General features: G+C 43.4%; 1 protein-coding gene across 1 annotated transcript; it reads right to left on the minus strand.

The window, feature by feature from the left end:
* Positions 1–15620: 15620 nt before the first annotated feature.
* On the minus strand, positions 15621–19396 carry pla2g10 (phospholipase A2 group X). Its single transcript, XM_080009497.1, has 4 exons — positions 19336–19396; positions 18559–18721; positions 16925–17031; positions 15621–16496 (listed from the first exon to the last, which is right to left on the minus strand). The coding sequence occupies exons 1-4, from the start codon at positions 19370–19372 to the stop codon at positions 16348–16350; spliced, it is 456 nt and encodes a 151-aa protein (XP_079865623.1). The 5' UTR covers positions 19373–19396; the 3' UTR covers positions 15621–16347.
* Between the last annotated feature and the right edge of the window lie 902 nt (positions 19397–20298).

Below are 20298 nucleotides of genomic sequence, written 5' to 3' on the forward strand. Positions count from 1 at the left end.
GTAAAATATGAAAAGTATTCAGAGCTTGGTTTAATGTGATACCATCCTAATTTTTTCCCCTTATTTCATTTTTGGATTTACGTATTGGAATATTATAGTACATTTAATGACCTTTTTATACATTAACTTGCGGTATATGGCCGCTCTGCTTGAGATTGTCATGTAAATTTGGGTGATTCTGTGTAAAATACAACTTACAAAAGCAAAATATTACAATATTACAAAAGCAAAATAATTTACTTTAATTTGCTTTAGGGCCCAAAATATCATGAGATTATCGATATTGAGGTATTAGTCCAAAAACTTTGTGATATGTGATTTTGTTAATATCGCCCGGCACTGCTCACATGTAGACTTATAAAGACGCCGGGGAAACTTCTGGGAAAAGGCGATGAAACTGGTGATAACTGGTAACTCTTAATTAGGGATGCAGGAGCTCAAGAGCTAATTTTACTCAAGTTTTACATGATGATTATTGTCATTATCAATAGCACTGCTTTGCTTTTTATATGCAGCGCACAACCCACCCAAACAAATAAATCACAACGTGGAACACACTCAATGCACATAGACCATAATGCATAAGTTCAAAGCTTTGCTTTGGTCGTGTTCCATCTTCCCACAGTCCGTCCCTGGTCTTTCTAGTCTTTCTAGTCTTTTCCAACTCCGTCCAGCCTGTGAAGTCCGGCTCTCTTTTGTCCCGAGCCATTTGGAGGAGGACAAAGTGCTGAGTCTGCAGGTGGCTAGGCAGACCATGAAACCTCAGCAGCGTTACTTTACATTGGCAGGAGATGAAGCTCCCTTTAAGCTGCTAAGTGGGGAGGTGGTGGGGTGGGGGGCTCAGGCTCCTTTATGCAGGAGAGCCGTACAAGTGATCCAGTGACCCTGGCTGCGGTTCCTCTAGCTGGCAACGGCCTACAGCCCCCCAAAGAGCGCGGAGGGCACGGGACGCTGTTCAACAGACTGAGCCGCAGCTGTGTCGCAGTATGCCGGCTGGGCAGCCTGACAGGCCGGGGCTTGAAAGTTGTCCAACATCTCGCTGCAACGAGGCCGAGTGCCAGCCCTACCGCCGCTTGGATCCCCTCTAATGCCGCTTTATCATTTGTCTCTCGCCTCTCCTCTCCTCCCCGACAAGGTCCTCAAACCGGTCTCCGCCAGAAGGCTCTTTCCACACGACATCAAAAACGGCTCCTTTGTTTACGATCCAAAACTCCAAAATGTGATTCATCTTCCCCTGCCCCTCGCAGAATGGCCTGTTTGATCCACAGCCATCCCGGGGTTTTTAAGGCTTCCTGTGCCGCCGAGACCGAACTCCTCTTGGCGATTGAGGCAGTCGGAGCGTTTCTTTTCCTTCACACTAACTAATCATCCCACACCCAATTGCTGCTGTACTCGTTACACCTTACTCACACCCAAACGTCCTCATGTCTTCTCAGGCGAGCGTGTCTGTGAACGTCCCCCGCCAACTCAAAATAATATTTGCACGCCTCAGCAAAGCCGCCCCTGAGCAAACACGCTTTCTAAAACTCCTCTTCACAACCATTGGCAAGATCTTGATGGACACAGCCAAGAACGTTAAGAATCGTGAAGTGTGCTCAGATTCATACAACTCAGGTACATATTGCAGCCGTAACTAAGCAGGTTATGCTCTCGCTACAGCAACATATCCATATAACCCACAAAGTTTCTGCCCAACTTCCTGTTAGACTTCCACTGGTCACTTCACTCAAGTCCATCCCTTCCACGCCGACATTTCAAACGGCAGGGATACACGACGAAACCTTCAAAAGACAGCTTGACACATTAAAAGACCTTTTTCCCCCCAATCCCAGCCGTACACACACACTATAGGATTTATCAAAGATGGACATCTCGCACATCTTGCGATTCCAAACACACGCTATGGGAGCCAAGACTTAAATCAACTCCAGTTCAGTCTGGCCCGATCAAAACACTTTCTGACCATTTACAAATCAAACAACTGCCGGCGACACACCTAACCACCCTTAAAACAACAGATTTCCTTATAAGATCTTAACAAGTAGCCGAGGACCTCCGCGGTCCTCTCCAAACTCTCAGATGCCCCCGGCCTCACAACCCTTCCCCTAGCTGTCCAGATTGAATTGAAAAGCCTAAATCCCTAATACTGGTGTACAGCCCTGCTGAGGGAGCCACGGCCCGGCCCTTGACCACAGCTTATGCTCCGTATTAGGGCACAGTATCGATAGAATACTACAGATTCCTAGGATATTACAGATTCCGTTATGTCAGTGATTCTCATCACTGACATAACAAGAGCTGGACGGTTGTAGTTGAACGCTGTGTTGAGTTAACAAACGTCTTAACGGGTCGTTAAATGAATGTTTAATGAAAGACCATGCAAATGTACCGCAAATGGAGTTTGGACACCGTCAAGACGGTCAACGTTTGTTTTTCAACCCCGTAGCTGAGGACACCTCCTCGCTCGTCGTTAGGAGAACTGTATCACGGCTCCTCAGCAGTAGACTGACCTTCTCACTCCAGCTGTCGCACCTTTAATCATCTTTTCCCGAACGAAAGACATTGTTGTCCCTCACACACTTCCGAACAGCTTTCTCCTGGACCCTTGATGCTTTTTCCATTTCCAGCACTTGCACTCGGCTCTGAGAAGCGATGCCGCTGTGGTCACAGAACGGAGGCCGTGGCCTTTGCCCCCTTATTCACCGCTTGCTTCTTTTCTCAAAAGTAAATCCATCCCTGTTCTTCTACATGGACCAAATGAAGCGAATGCATCACGTCCATGTAGCCAGTGAAGTGTCGTGGGGGAAAAGCCAAAACAGTTTCATCCACACTCCTAACCGAATTACAACGGGAGAAGATCTGCACATTTCTAATGCAATACCAGAATTTAAGTAACAACTGCTTATTAAAAAAAAAAAAAAAAAAATTTCTTTAAGAAAACATCATTTTGTGGCCTGTTCTCCCTGAGAAAGACTTAATTTCTCCGGTTGTTCCCTTCAACTCCGCATTGTTCCAGCTGTCAGTGTGGGTTTACGCCTTTGTAGGAAGAGGCTTATCCGGGCTGAGGACATTCTGATGAAGGAAAGCCTGTTAGGGCGTTTTGAATGGACTCCCTCGATCCCCCTTTCTCAGTGCACGCATTAGGGGTCTGGGATTGAAATTGCTCACTGCCGGTAAATGGCTGAAATCACGAGCAGAAAACAAAGACGTAAAAAAACAAAAAAACAAAGCCTTCTTTGTAAAAAGGTCCCAGGGTAAGACAAGAGACATAGACACGGAAGAGAAACCATTACAATTAATTATCAAATGAAAAGCATGTTGGCAAATGTCTAGCGCGTGATTGTACGATTTAGAAACGCTGCTTTTCGGTGGATTTGGATTATATGCCGTTATTTTTCATGTTTTGGCGCGCTTTCAAAGAGATATATCAAAAGACAGTGAGAAAATGTATTCTGGGGTCCTGCTGATCTCCTTTGTCCTGCCTGAATATCTCGTGGCTAACAAGCCCCAGATTGGATTATGCACAGGGAGGATTTACGAATCTGCCGGCAGACCGGACTTTATTGTCGTAGATATTCTGTGTTCCAGAGCATCATATTCTTGAAAGGAAAAGGGGCTTTACAAGGAGCTACTTTTACAACACCGATATTGATCGCAATGACATAATGGCGCTGACATACTCCTTCTTATTTAATTTTTTTTTTCTCCGCGCGCCCGAAAGAGAGAATTGTCTTATCGGAGATGATTTGGCACGAAGAAGAAAGCGCGCAGACGTTAACAAAACAATTGCCGTACTTTGTTTCGGGCAGAAGGGAGGTGTTAACTGCAGCAGAAACACGAAACAATAAAGACCAGACAGCGAGACAGAAAATATGAGATAGAGGCACGAACAAAGGCTTAAAAGCATTACACTCCATCAAGATATATATATATATATATCTCTATATATATAGATATATATATATCTATATATATCTCTATTCTATAGACTCCAGTTACATTTACCTTGACTGTTCCCGCTGTTTGTCTACGGATCGAGTGTCGTCCTTCGCAGTCTGCAGTGCAAACTGCCGCCATCTTTTCTCAGTACGTCGTCCATCTGTCGGCACTTCTTCCCTTTCTACCTCCTCTTTACCTCCTCCAGTCTCTCTCTCTCTCTCTCTCTCCCCATCCATCCTCAGTTTGTTCTGAGGGAGGGAGGGAGGGAGGGAGGGGGGGGGGTTCTTACTTTACCACCATCATCAAACCGCCACATGGACCAGCTCATGGGTCACTGAGCGGGGGGTGTTGTTGGTTGGGTGGGCGTCCTTTCCCCAAAACCGCACGCACAGGGACTCGGCGACCGCCTTTACTTTCCCCTCAGCGTCGTCGTCATATTGCCGCCTCGTGGGCCTTTTTGATATGAGCCGCGCAAAGCCCCCCATCGTGTGATCGTCGCTGCCGTGAATGGCTCCCTCTCTCAGATGTTCCACGTAATGAGATTTGGGGCTTGCCGCGTGGTCGGGGGAGAAACGCCCGAGTGGCAACGTCCCGGGTTCGTCGACACAATGCTGTCGAAGGAAGAAAAAAAAAAAAAAAAAAAAAAAAAAGGCGGAAAAAGTTGACACGAACTAAACAAAAAGGCTGTCGTCCGGCCGAGTCAACCTCACGCTGAGCGCCCCCTGGAAGGTGGCGCGGGAACCCTTCGATGAGGCGACGCCAAACCACATTTGATGAGGACGTCGTTTCAAGTCGTATCGGCTTTGATCAAACCTTTAATCTCATTTGACCTTTCCCCTATTTTCTAATATATATATATATATATATATATATATATATAAATATAGGTATGTATGTACGCCCCCTCAAAGAGTGCACACACCAAGGGCAGCATCTCTTGTTTACCGCCGCCACCCGAGCGCTCCGACCGAAAAACAGGGAGAGAAGTTGAGTCTCAAAATGGCAGCTGCCTCTCACCTGCCCGCCCCGTCCCTGCCGCGCCGGCCGCGGGATCCGGCGTCCGGCGTGACGGGGCGCGGCCCCTTGCCACGCTCGCCGACACTTTGTCGCACTCTTGACTCGCGATCCGCGTCTTTATTTCTCGCCGGGGGGGGGACACGAGCCTCTTCACTTTTGTGCTCGTGCAAGCTTTGTAGCTCGTTCCCTCCGACCCCATTGGAGGAGCGGGGAACCAGATGGCTTGTCCGCAGAAACGTCCCGTAACTATGGCAACCGGACCCGACGGGGACGGAGGGGAGCCCTTTCCCGATGAAATTGATCACGTTTGAAATACGAAAATGTGAAGAAATGCGCGATCGAGTCAATTTGTTAATATTGATCCGACCCTTTTTTTATTAGCAGCTTCATGATTTTAGTCAAAGGAAAACAATTAAAATATGAAGTTGTGTGTGTGTGTGTGTGTGTGTGCGTGTGTGTTGAGGGGGTGTACTCCCGCCAATTAGCAGAAGAATGCAGAAAGAGGAGGAGATAGCAAAGTGAAAAGAATATTGGGAGAAAGGGGGAGTGTTGATATTGCCTTTGTTGTCTGGCTCTATCAGCTGCTCACCTTTCAACTGGATTTCACACCGGCTCGTCGGGCTGGACCAGGGTCACGCGCAGCAGAAGCCCCGCGCACAATGAGCGATTTTCCCCTCGCAGCGTGCCAGCGAGGGTGATAATACCACCAGGACCCGGGCTGATGGGGCCGGAAGCTGCCAGCATCTGCTTTGAAAACCCCCTTCGCTCATATATTTACCCGTCAACGCTCTGTCTCACACGTCTAATGTGACGAGTGGGAATTAGAAATACAAATGTCCAACTTTAGAGGTCAATGCATGGTCACCCTAGTATGTTGAAGAGACTTGCAGGCTAGGGATCGATTCATTATCATTACATATGCGATTTAGTAATAGTACTAAAAATAAATAATGCGTTTCAATTAAAATTATTTTGACGCTGCACATATTCATTTTATATGTACTGGATCATAGCTGACAGTTGCTTGTAAAGGTTTTTGCTGTAGTTGATGAGTTTTAAAGTTATGAGTTATGACATTCATAGTGCAATAATAATACTTAAAATAATTTGTTTAGTAATTATTAGTATTATAATAAAAATGTAATATTATTATTATAATAATAGTATAATAACATTAATTGGGATCCTGATTCACTAACTGAAAAATATTCAAAATGGATAAAAAATGGGCAATGCATGTAGGGATGGATGGATAATAAAACAAGCTATAATTCAGAATGTTCCATTGTTTATTTTGATCGTTTTCATCCACGCCAGATAAGACGGTATTTATTTGTCCCCTGTGGGGTAAATCGGGGCAAGGAGTTGATCGCTAATAAGCGACCGGTATCAATCAAATTGTGATGAACATTCAACCAACATAGGCAAATAATACTTTGAGCAAAAACAATCACGGCTCCAAATGCTGAGGAATGATTTGGGATGTAAAATGTTCCGCTCTATAAGTTATATAAGTTATGACTGTGTGACTGCATTGAGATAGATATAAAAATTAGAGCGCTGATACTTCTTATTCATAGCTTTGTTGAGCTAACCCTAAAGCACATAGTGTCACAAATGTATAAGTATTCCATGTTTTCATCTATTTGCACAGACTCTCTTGACAGTACAGCGTTCTCCCACATGCTATAAAAACTACTGTCTCAACAAGGGGCTGAGACACCGAAAAAAGACAGATTAATTATTTAAACCGCAGCATTATTAATAGTTGTTTGATCCTCTCAGGGAATAAGCAATACTTTGTGCTCGGTCCATGAATACTAATGTCCCAGAACAGAACAATGGGAGTTCACACAGTGCAGTGTTGAAAAAAATGAAAACAAAATAAATAAAAAGTTGATCTGAATAAAGAAAATCAACTTATGTTTTAACTACATATTTTGTATAAATCCAATTTTGAACAGTTGATGAGATTAATTTCTTTATAAAAGTATCTACAATCCACATTTTGTGACGTGCATAGAATCAATTTTTGTATTCTGTATAATTTTGTATATTTTGCTATTTTCTTTGTATACTGTATTTGGTTATTCTCTATTTGGCTATTGCCTTCTAATTTATTTGGCTATTTTCTTTGTATATTTGGCAATTGTTTTTCAGACTGTCTCGGTTTTTTTTAATGCTATTTCTTTGTACGGCAATGCGCCAATCTTCGCCAATTTTATAATATCACCAATATAATAATCGCTGGACTCTGATTCTGATCATAGAGGGCAAGGATTTCTGAAGCGCCCATCAAACCGTAATATCCATCTGCATCCTTACGGGACCTTAAAACACAGCACCACTAGTCGCCCAAATCCTTCACATTTCCTTGATGTGTTTTGAGGTCCTCCGTCTTCCCTCGTGCGCTGGAGAAGCTTTTGTTTTTCGAGCGCTGGAGGATCTCCTACAACCGGGTCGAGGTGGATGCACAACAGCACATCTGTGATTTCCAGCGCTAACTCATCCCCAATGGAAACAAATTCGTATTCATTTTTCAAACAGCCCCCGCCCAGGAGGTTCGATTGGGAAAAGGCCCCACGGGCAGCCGAGGCTTTGAAGTGCCGAGGAGACAGACAGCCCAACGCTCAGTCTGGCTTCATGCATATTGTATTACTGTTGGAAAAAAAACAAGACAAAAACACTCTTCTGTTCTCAGACATATCCACCTAGTTAGTTTGGGGGAAAACATGGTAAGTTATTCTCGGAAACTGACATTTTGGAACGTCAATATGGAAATCGACTGCTGTAACATTCCTCACGTGTCCCAGTGGAATGGTTATTTAAATTTGGGGTTTGTTATTATTACCAGTGTGAATTACTTAGATAAAAAAAAAAAAACCACTAATCATTCAGTCCTAATCCTGCAGTATCTTGTGCTTCTCTGACCTATTCCCACTGTTAAAACTTATCTTAATTCACTTAAAGTGCCAATCTCAAAGGTTTTCATTTAAATAGATGTCAGTTAAGTCACTATCGCCGAATGAGGTAACTGATAAGGTGGTTGAGCTGACAGTCCACTGAAGAAAGCCCTTGTATTTAGTATTCTGAGTATTAAGAACCCGGTGTCTACAGCGACTTTCCCGCCATGCGTTCAAATTCATGCATTCGTGTGGTCTGGCAACCTCGAATTGTTATGGAGGCGCGGCCCAGGTGCTAAATTCCAAATGACAGATGTTTGGATCGCTGGTTAGTGAGGTCCAAAAACACACCTGCAATTTTTGCTTTTCACCATCGGTGCCGCCAAAAACAACGAAGCGGAAATCTTCGAGATTGCCACTTAAATTAATGATCTTATCTTCTCTCTTGACACACAAGAGGAGTTCAGAGAACAAAGCAAGACACGTTCTGATCCGTGGTTTAGTTCCAAGTGATGTGAATGATCGAGGGCAGCGAGCGCTGGGAGAACTGATCAGACACACTGACCGTGTTGTATTGTCACTGTGGAATGGTTGTAGATTTCAGGAAGAACCCTGCCCCACCCACACCCCATCACCCTGTATGACTCCGCAGTCGACACTGTGGAGTCCTTCCGCTTCCTGGGAACCATCATCACCCAGGACCTGAGGTGGGAGCTGAACATCAGCTCACTCACCAAAAAAGCTCAGCAGAGGATGTAGTTTCTGCGGCAGCTGAGGAAGTTCAACCTGCCGAGGGCAATGATGGTGCACCTCTACGGCGCCATCATTGAGTCCGTCCTCACCTCCTTCATCACCTCCTGCCATCAGGATGAGGGCAGGCTACAGCAGATCATGCTTCTGCCAAGAAGGTGATCGGCTAAAACCTTCTTCCCTCCAGGACCTGCACGCCTCCAGGATCTTGAGGCAGGCAGCGAAGATTGTGACCACCCCTGCCACCCTGGACACAAACTTTTTGAGTCACCCCCCCCCAAGCAGGAGGCTGCGGTACATCAGGACCAAAACCTCACGCCATAGCAACAGTTTCTTCCCATCTGCAGCTGGCCTCATCAACAAGGCACATGACGACGATAAATTCCTTGTACATGTAAACTTGGCAATAATTACGTTTCTGATTCTGGAACAAAATAGCCATTGGTACACAGAAGGGTTTCATTGAGCCCAAAATTGCAATATATTTAAAGCATTGCCTTTGGGAAAGCCCTATACAAATAAAATGTATTGTTATTATTATTAGGGGTCCAGCCCGCTGTTTTTGATATGATTTTATTATTTTTAATCTTCTTGCTGAAAGTGTCTGAAGCTCGGCAACCACAGTACGCAGAGACATGGTTGAGGTGTCAGAGCTGTGACATTTCAGATGTTTTGTGGAAAGCGCTATACAAATAAAATGTATTGTTTTTATTATTAGGGGTCCAGCCCGCTGTTTTTGATATGATTTTATTATTTTTAATCTTCTTGCTAAAAGTGTCTGAAGCACTGCAACCACGGTACGCAGAGACATGGTTGAGTAATGACATACTTAAAAACATGTTTAAAACTTTAACAATGACCGACAAAAAAGACGTGTCACATGACATGTACTGCTGCCGTGACATCTCAGATGTTTTTTAGTTCGGGTTTGATCAATATCGATGTACTTTTGGAGAACAAATTAGTGGAAAACTGTTGCAATTTTCCAAGTGTGTGTGACAGCGGGAAAACAATCTCAGCAAGAAGCTGGTAATAAAAACATGGTAATAATAATATGATAAAAAATATAATAATATGGTAGATGCAATTATTGCATACATCATGCTTTTCATTCCTAATAAGATACTACTTATAATAGAGCCTTATTTTAAAATGCATAATGGTTTGATGGAAGAAAGGGACATTTAAGAAATTTGGCTCTTGCAAAAATATTATTTGTTAATATGTCTCCTGAGCTGGGAAACGTTGAGTACCACTGGCGAAGACAGACAACTTGGAAAACGTTTACTCTTGGTGCGTTTCACAAAACCCCGAACACTATAATCGGTCACAGAAGGCATTTTCGCATCACAGGAAGTTCTAAGAATCTTTGGAGGAACCCTCCCTTTCTTTTATGTCCGCACTGCATGATCCAGGAATGATTGTAATTATTAAAACACCGTTCTTGAGGTACATTAGTGACATAAGTCCACTGTGATTGGTCGAACACAAGAGCCAATGAAGCCTCCGTAATGACATACTTAAAAACATGTTTAAAACTTTAACAATGACCGACAAAAAAGACCTGTTACATAACATGTACTGCTGCCTCCAGATATATTCATTATTATTAATAATTAATAATTATTAAAATAATTTCAGTCTAGCCTGCAGAAATTTTTCGAGAAATTTCCTCTGAGTCTTTCACGGCAGAAGTTATGAACAGGGTTTGCGTCTTGTTTGAACTGGAACATCAAAAACATCTTGTGGTTCAACTTTCATCAAAATTGATCCACATAGGGAGCAGAAATTGGTGAAAAACCAACCAAACTTGACCCAAATTACCCCGGTGGTCGTGAGTCACCGACGCGCCAAACTATCTGCAGGGCTAAATTATTGGGAACACAACAATGAAAGAAGCTACGAACACAGTTGAGGTCTCGTTTGAACCAGTATGAGGCAAACACCTCGTGGTTTAAGTTTTATCCAAATCGATCCACATACGGAGCCGAAATGAGTGAAAACCGACCAAATTTGACCCGCAGCAGCCGGACGGTCGAGCATCACCGACACGCCAACGTTCGGAAACTAATGGAAAAAGATGAGATTTTCAGCAAGACGCTTTGTGACGTCATCTTGCTGTGGACTATAAATGTGCAGGTTCTGCTTCAGAATGTACAGCGGTGCCGTGTCCAGTGTGTGGTGTAGACAAACTAGGTGTGTATGTGTGTTTATGTACCTTTTTACCTGGTAGATGTCTGTGGATCTGTTGGATTGATATTTTATCTCCTTGGTCCCCATTTCTTTGCCGGATTCATGAAAAAACACACAAAAGAAAATCCACTATAATCCACAGCAACTCAGGCTTCAAGTCAAGTCCACTCCACAGTGTGCGTTAGTGATGTGTTCAAGATCCAGGTAGGCACAGCTGTGATATGGTAATTACTCACAGAAATATCGCACAGTTTTTTGTATTTCATGGAAACGTAACTTATTGAAAATGTATTCCAAGGAAAGTAGACACCACTAAAATAACGTAATTATGTACCGTCGTAATCCTCAGAGCATCCGTAAACCTGCGTAAAATACCGGAGATGTGGACTCGAGTCATTGTGATTTGGACTCGACGTGAGTCATTGTTTGGACGACTTGCAACTTGACTTGACAGAAAAAAAAAAAAAAAAAAAGACTTAACTCGACTTGTACCTGGAAGTTAAAGACTCTTGGAAGTGACTTGACTTGAGACATGGTGACTCCAATGACTTGTTTGTGTTCACTTCCATTCACTGGAACCTAAAACTGGCACTGGCCATCGGCAAACAAGAAGGTACTTTGTTGGGGCCCGGTAGTCCCCCTCACCTGATGTTGTGGTGATCCACGAATGGTGCCATCGTGTAATTTGAGATTTCCTTATCACACACAAGTTGGTGTTTAGAAAGTTGTAAGTTGTGAACATGGGACGGTGGTTTGGGTTTTTTTTCTCTTCCGTGTTAAGGAACAATGACTCCAAATGATGTCACATATTGCCGTAAAGAAGTTCTGCCGCTGATCCGCGACATAGGGATAGAAACTGCATTAAAGCTCGACCGAGATCGGTCGTTATCGTTGCTGCCGATTTTTAAACAAGTATCATTTACAAAAAACATTGATTATTTATCCTGTAGTTGCCCGGTCTACACTTCCTTTAAGTTACTCACCAATAAGCACAGAAGTGTTGTTCCTTTACACTCACACGCTGTTTCGACAGGACGCAGCGCTCCAACACGGGATGCTGCGTTCACGGGAAAATCGGGAAAACCAATTTGTTTCGGGTGTGATGACGCGTTCACAAGGAAGTCGGAAAGAATAAATTAAAAAAAAATAATTTGGTATCATCTTTTGAATTTTTTTATTTATCAAAAAGTTCTTTGTGTGTTTATTTTTTATTTATGTGTTTGGTTATAAGCCAAAGTTCTCAGATATAGAAACTTTAATAAAACACGTTTTTCAAACTGATTTAAAATTGTTGTAATTTTTGACAAAATATCGGTCAAAACATCAGCAAACGGTGAGCTGGGGCTCTCCAAAAGTGGGCTCTGCATCGGTTCGGGCCCCAAAAATATATATGGACGATAAAATGTTTTTATCGTCTAAAAATATATATTGTCATATCGCACAGCCCTAATATTAAATATACGATTTTAAAAAGTTCAATGTCATCAATGTTCACATTACAAGTGTGAGTGTAAAGTTACTCAGTATGCAAGCGCACACTGATAATGGCGTTGTCATGTTTGGATGACTACCTGCCTGTCAGGCTCCTCGCAACCTGAGGTTTTTAAAAAAAAGAAAACGTTTTTATTCAGTCAAATCAATTTGTGCAAATCTGTTCGCAACGTTTTGAGATATTCTGCAAACAGCCAGACGGACGGACAAGGGTGGAATGCAACAAAGTTTGACGTTGTAGTCTGGCTGTCAGTATTTCACTGTTTAAAAGTGATGGCGAGAGAATATTCTTTTGATTGAGAAGAAATTGAGAAATAAATAAGCCTTTATAGTTATTTGTTTTTTGTTTGATTACATTTATTTCACTGAATATCAATGTTTATAATACAAACTAAATTCATTGTCATCTATTAAACTGAATTTTCCAGTTGTAGATTATTAACAGAAAAAATACAATGAAGTACTTATTAAAACAGACATTTAGTTATTAGGTTTATGAAATTACAAGTATTTATTATTATTGTTATGTAAAATAATTACGGAGTTTGTTTTTGTAATTGTTCCAGATGCCGAAAAATAGCTGAGAAAAAGTCTGAGACAATAATGAAGCAATTGACCAAAGAAACAATCCTTGAGGTCAGTCACAATAGTCTAAAAGGAAGTACTAAGAAAAATACTGTGGGGAAGAAAACACTAATGAAAAAACGTTCTATATACTGTAAGTGTTACTTCGCCACATCCATCAGTGTTAAGAAGCTCATTTCATCGGGATGATTCACAGTTTGGAGATTCCAGGAATAAACAGTGTGCTGCTATGAGTTTAACAGCAGTTCTTAAAAACAAGCTCTAGAACGTTTGCGCATGGACACAAAATGAACCAGACAATGTTCTACTTAAATGAAATACTCTTTATCAGTATATGGAAAAAAAGTCTGGTCGAAGAAATGATAATGTTCCAGGAAGAGATTATATTGCAATAAGAGAATTGTCAACAAGACAAACTATGTTTAATACAACTTTCCAAATAACGAATGCTGAGCCTTTTACTGGCTGCATTGATGTAAATCACTATGACACCAGTCGCACCAGCCACAGAGGCCACATGTCACTCCGTTGCTCATCGAGCTCCACTGGTTTCCTGTAGCCGCCCGCATCAAGTTCAAGTCTCTGATGCTGGCCTACAGAGTGATTGCTGGGAACGCTCCCGCCTACTTAAATGCTCTTGTAAGAGCACATGTTGCCGCCCCGGGTGCCGCGCTCGTCAAATGAGCGTCGCCTGGCTCTGCCGGCCGTACAGCCACGGCAATCCAGGCTGTTCTCATTTGTAGTTCCACGTTGAAGCACTTGAAGACCTGGGGCTCTTCAGAGAGCACCTCCTCTCCTAACCTACAATTACTTAGCACTACCGAGCAGTATTTATTGTTACACTAATGTCGCTGTCGCAATGTAGCTTGAATGTTGTTCTCCCTTGTAAGTCGCTTTGGATAAGAGCGTCTGCTAAATGACTAAATGTAAATGTAAATGTAAATGACACTTGTATAATGTCGCTAGGCCAATTGATAGAGCACTTAATGAATCACTGTTGAATAATAATGATTCATCTTTATTGACTATTTTTCTACATATACATGTTATACAGTCATCAAGCAGGGATTGTGGTACGCAATCGTAAGCAGCGGACCTTTCTTCTACACGCACGTCTCAAATAGGTAATAATGACGTTTGTGACGTCACATGCGGCTTGTTCCCCATAAACGCTCCAGTTCGACACGTGGTCGCGTCCGTCGCAGCCGTCGCCGCGCCGCCTTCCGCCGGCTGCACACCGCCCCCCGGTGGCGCAGACGACAACGTGCACCGTAAATGACGTCCGTCACGCCAGGCCCAGCGGCGTCCCAGGGGCAGCGGGACGTCTCTGCCGGACCCCGGCGCCGGGGCGCCGACCGGGGGAGGCCGTCGCCCGGGGCGCGGGGCTCAACTCGGACGGTCCCAGCGAAAGAAGACGACCCCTTACCTCACCCTTACCTTACAAACGCAATGTTTTGTGGGAGCTCCAGCGCAGGCGCGGTGGCCAAGTGGTAAGGCGTCGGTCTCGTAAACCGAAGATCGCGGGTTCGAACCCCGTCCGTGCCTTTTTTGCGCGGGCTCAAAACACCCGGAGCCGACGTGCGAGGGGAGACGCGCGGGGCCGCTTCGTTTACCTGGAGATGGCTCGTTCCATGCACCTCGAGCTCACAGGTGACTTGCTCCACAGGGTCAGGTCGTCGTTGTTGTTGTTTTTTGTGTGTGTGTGTGTGCACCCCGAACCCCGGCCTGCTGGCTTGTTTATGGATTGTAATTGTGTTTGTTTTGAGAAAAAAAACAAAACAACTGTCCTGCTAAACACTGAATCAATAAACAGGATCTTTGCAACGCCTTGCTCAGTATCGTGCCAGAGGGGGGCGCTAAGGCGCAATGCAGCTTTCACTGCCGTGCATTTTGTATGGAACCCCAAACTTGGAATGGATTTTTCAATGTTTTTTTTTTTTCCATTCTTGTTGTTCTTTTGTTTTCTTACATTATGTTTCAAGTTTGTGCATTGTTTTTATTATCTTTGCTGTTGTTGTTTTTTTGCTGTATATACAGTGTATATATATGGTCATTTAACTCACAACTGCCATGGTTAATTTAGGATCTACGCTACGTGACCATATAATCAGTCATCCGCCGTACAATTCATCTGCAGGTTTTGTTTAGCAGATATGCATCAACTCTCTCTCTCTCTCTGTTATTATTCAGAGTTATGCCGAGATGGTTGCAGTTTATGTGTGGAGTTATTGCAGCCAGGCCTTCATTGCCACCATCTGCTGCCCAGCTGGAGAGACAAAAAAAAAAAAAAAAAAAAAAGCCTGCACAATTGTTTATTAAAACACACAATTACTGTGGATCCGCTTCTATCAGCGCTCCCACCAGGGGATTTAGGGGTGTGTGGACAGCATTTTAGCAATTTAGGTGTCCATCCTTAATAAAAAAGAATACCTCATCTGATGGTTCCCACTGCTTGAGAGCTTGGAGAACATGATGTGAGAGCCTGGAGAGCAAAAATCTGAACTTGTATATTGCAAATGTCACTCGTAAAATATTCACACACCTGTGTTCTGAATTTGAAATGACAAAAAAAATACAAATGTGTAATTTGATATTTGGATGAATAAACTTACCATACATTACCAACCATACATACATACATACATCAATAACAATGAGCACAGACTCCGAGTGTTAATGTTGTGGAAACATCTGCAGAGGGGTCCATGCAGTTTGATTTAACTCTAAATCTGTATGTGTGAATATGATGTCCCTTATCGGTAAGATGGTGGAACAGGAACGTTTTTCTTTTTTTCATGATAATATTTTCCTTTATTACTGTACTGAAACAATCCAAACATACAAGAGTGGACACACAACCACGTGGATGAATAAAAGATGAATCCAGATTCCTGCAGTGTTGGTTCCGCATTCAGGAGGCTCAGGGCGTGGCTGGAACAGGTCTGCTAGTTTGATCTCTACGTACCATTAACACATATATATATTACATCACACATCAGGGTTTCCAAACCTGGGGTGCCAGACCCCCACGGCGGTAGCCAGAGATCCCGGGGGGGTTCCAAGGTTTTGGGATGATTTGAAGCGTCGCCTCACAGTCAAATTGGTTCAAAAATCCAAGTCTACTACAAGTACATTGTATTGTATTCCCTGAAACCTTTGGCCTCTTTAACATACAAATATAGAAGCAATTCACACCAAAACGACTGCTGACCGCAATTGGATTCATGGGTACACTTAAAAACAGGAATATCTCAGATTGCACCGAGTTTGATTTAGGATCTCGTTGAGGGAAGAAGGACGGGAACATATATAGACGATAGGTCTTAAAATACGCATGTGACATCCTAAAATAGACACGGCTGATTTGAGTTTAATGACCAAATAAAGTAAGGAGGTATGCATTACAACAACAACAAAAGAAAAAGCAAAGTAAAGGGTGAAAGAAAAGCAGACACAACGTGTCATTGAGTCAGTAAATATTACACATGGGGTGTTCGTAGCCGCAGAGAAAGTCCGGCCACAGGGAATATTTACGTCTGAAGGGCGCCTTCCTCAGGCACTTCGCCGCCTCCCTGTCGCACTTGCAGAGGACTTTCTCACACTGGTCCCTCAGATCGTCTGGAAACAAAGAACAGAAAAGGCGCATGAGAAGAAAATCCTCCCATCGTCCGTGTCAGATTTCGCGCGCATCCAAAACAGACGTAATCATAAATCCTTCTCTAAATCGTTCGGGCGGGGAGCCGCCGGAACCTCATGCAGGACGCCCCCCGGGGGGGTCCCTGGGCCCTACGTTGAGAACCACCGCCCTAAACCACCGCTCGTGCACCCACTATTTTCCACCCTTTTAATGAGCAGTCTGAAGGCTGTTTTTCCACTGTTTTTAGACACACATGGAGCACATTTCCTGTACCGTATTTTTTCTTTCTTTTTCTACGAGGCCAGCGGTGGTTTGTTATGCAATACACCGGCATGCAAAAAAAAAACAACGGCTTAAGTAAAGCCACGAATGATTCAATAGATATAAGTAATAAAGTAAAGTACAGTACCGCACTCGGCCGCTCTGTCCTCGCAGGTCCAGCGATACTTGCGCGTCTTTGTGTGACAGCCCAGGGTTTCCGCATCGCCATAGCAACAGTCATGCTTATGACAACACCTGTTTGGAGAGGTATAGCGTCATTTGCATACATAAATATACAGGTATTCCAAAATATCTCCCGAACAAACATTCCTTCTTGCGTGTATGCTTTCACAGCGTGAAGGTCCGATTTGAAATGCATTGAAGTCGGAGGGCGGAGGGGAGGCCTCGACGCAGCAGGGCAGACACTCGGTAGTTATATGATTTTGCGGGGGCCGTTGTCCATGGTCAGAGGGGAAATGAAGGAGACGGTATTTTGGATGTGGGTGTGGAATTTTAACCTGTTTTGATGTGCTCATTTGGCAGCAGGCACGAAGGGAATGTGACGTGATCTCCGCAGGGGAGTTTTCGGACCTCGCGGGGTAGGACACGTGCGGACACGTTTGTTATCATATAACAAGATACCCATCGGTTCAAGCCGTGGCCGTGCGTCGGCATCAATAGAGCGAAGGCAGATCTGGCGCAGGCACGCAGAATAACGCGGCGACAACGGCCCCGGGGTTCAGAAAGTCGAAGTCCGGTTTCCACGTTTTGGCCCCAGCCCTGCAACCGATCCAGCGGATTCCGCTCGCTCGCTGGACCAGAATCCCAAAATGGGATTCTTAGGGGGAGGCCGAAACCAACGTCGTCTCCGATGAATCGGCGGGTGGCCGGTTCAATCCCCGGTGCGTTGAGCAAGGCATGGAACGCCAAAACCGTTCCCGATGAACGGGCCGGCCTTGCACAGCCGCCTCCGCCAAACACTGTTTGCGTAAGAGAGTGAACGTTATGGCATAATTGTAAAGTGGCTATTTGTGCCCAAACATTCTGCTGACGTGACTTTTATGGATTAGTCCACCGTATGCGCAAGTGCCTGGTTGTTTTCCCTATTGTTATCTCAAAGCCGCCAAGATCCACACGTGTGCTGCAGTCGGAGTGAAGCCCGACCTCAATCCTCCGCCGTCATCGCTCCGTGTACTTAAACTGTTGAATTATGCGCGACCAAAGTTCCCGCAACGACTCACTGAGTCCGCTGGAAAATGTTATGCCTTCAACATGATTTATGCACATGGTCCATTCCGAGAGGAGCAAATCACCATCAAATTACATCCTAGTCGCCACACTCTCGGCGAGGTTGAAGGGAAATGAAACGCAAAGATAAAACTCTGATTAAACTTCCGAGGAGACTAGTAATAACACTGTAGTAATAACACTGTAGTAATAAGACTAGTAATAACACTGTAGTAATAACACTGTAGTAATAATTGAGTAAGTACAGAAATCATTTCTACCTTATATACCTACACCAATAATTTGTCCTGAGCATACAATAACACTTTGTATATTGTGTATTTTTTATATATATATTTGGCAATTTCTGTTCCGTATTTTGGGTCATGACTGTATAATTAGCTATTTTATATTTGTTGTTTTTATTTTTACTTTCTGTATTATTATTATTTTTTTTACTTTTTCATACTGGTAATCCATCGGCAGCCTATAAAAAATGTACTTGGCCCGACTAAACATATTGTGATTCTGATCCTACAAGTCCAGGCCCCTCACCAGTCTGCCCTGTCCCGGGGCCAGCCGTGGCCCCCCAGCCCACAGTAGCAGCCGTACATGACGTAGGCCAGGGCGGATCTCCCCGTGCTGCACTTGATGACTCCCGCCAGCTCCAGCAAGCCTCTCCTGCTCCGTGCAGGGGACGCAGCGGAGGCCATGGTCACTGGAACGGAAGGAAACAAGTTCAAGTTCAATGCAGCCGACTCCTAACTAATGCTTCAGTTTGTCAAGTCATACTGATATACAGTGCTGTATACATTAGATAATATACACTGTATGTTTTTGAGCGTGTATATTACTGCATTACTTATTTGGTTTTGTCTCACTGTTTATTACTTTTTTTTTTATATCTAATGTATATATTTGTGAATGTAGCATACATCCTATTCTGTACTTCATATTCTTCACTGAACCGCTGTTACGTCTGAATTTCTCAATGAAGTACTGTTGTATCTTATCTTATCTTATCTTATCTTGTATTAAAATAGAGCTGAGCACACAAGTTTACTAGTTGACTCTAATGAGGGTAATAAAGACTTTTTTTAATAAAAATAGATTCAAGATTTTTATTCGTCACTTACATATACATACTTTCATACATATATGCAGTGAAATGTAATATGAAATATGAAAATATGAAACATAAATCCTTTATAAAGTCAAAAAAGTGAGATTTTTCGGGGGGGCTGTGTTTTTTTGTTTACATTTTAAAGTAACAATGCATCCCTTAATGAGAATAAATGGATAAAAAAAAGCCTTCATCAATAAATAACTTACCCCAAAAGAGGAAAAGTATCCCATACAGGCCAGTCATGATGTGCAACAGGCAGGTCTGCTCCCCTCCAGCCAGAGCAGCCTCTCACTTGTGAGCTGTTTTTAGATCTTGTTTTGAATAATCTCCTGAGCATCCTCCATTGGCCAAACTTAGAGCATGAGCACTCTCTCTCTCTCTCTCTCTCTCTGTCACACACACACACACACACACACACACACACACACACACACACACACACACACACACACACACACACACACACACACACACACACACACACACACACACACACACACACACACACACACACACACACATACCAGAACTAATCCAACGTTTCCCTGTCTGGAGGACTCGCCCTCTAGTGGAGGTGATGAGAGGTGATGAGCTCAGTTTTCTCGCCACAGGCCAACAGAATTGATAGGATCAATTATTTTAACTTGAGGTTTCACCTTCAAAAGAATAAAAAACTACCATATATGTCTCATTTACATGACATGGGTGGCAGCCACACGCCTGAACTATGGTCTGCCACTGATGTTTCTTATCTATTGAAAAGGGCCCTAAACTACTGTGAGAATTATTTACAGAATGATTGACTTCAATTGTCTCAAACAATTCAAGACCAATAATTCAAGAGAAATAATGCAACATTTTGAAAGCCAGTGCATTAGTCGCTGTGGCGTCGGCTGCGGGGCGAGGCTCAGCCAAGGAATCTATGACGTCCGCCGGAGGAATCAGATGAAAAGGGCCCAAAAGAGGATTCTTTTGAGGATTGGCGGAGAATTGCTTGGAGGAGTTCACGACCAGTGATTCCAGACCAATAAATAACAGAGAAATAATCATCGAAAATAACTTGCCGAGGAATGATTGTGAGTGACCCTTCAATGTCTGGGTCTAAATTGATTTCCCAAAACTGAAAAAAACTGTTTGGTGTTTTTTTTAATTAATTAAACTTTTACTTA

The sequence above is a fragment of the Zeus faber genome, assembly GCF_960531495.2.
Source record: "Zeus faber genome assembly, chromosome: 11".
Lineage (NCBI taxonomy): Eukaryota > Metazoa > Chordata > Actinopteri > Zeiformes > Zeidae > Zeus > Zeus faber.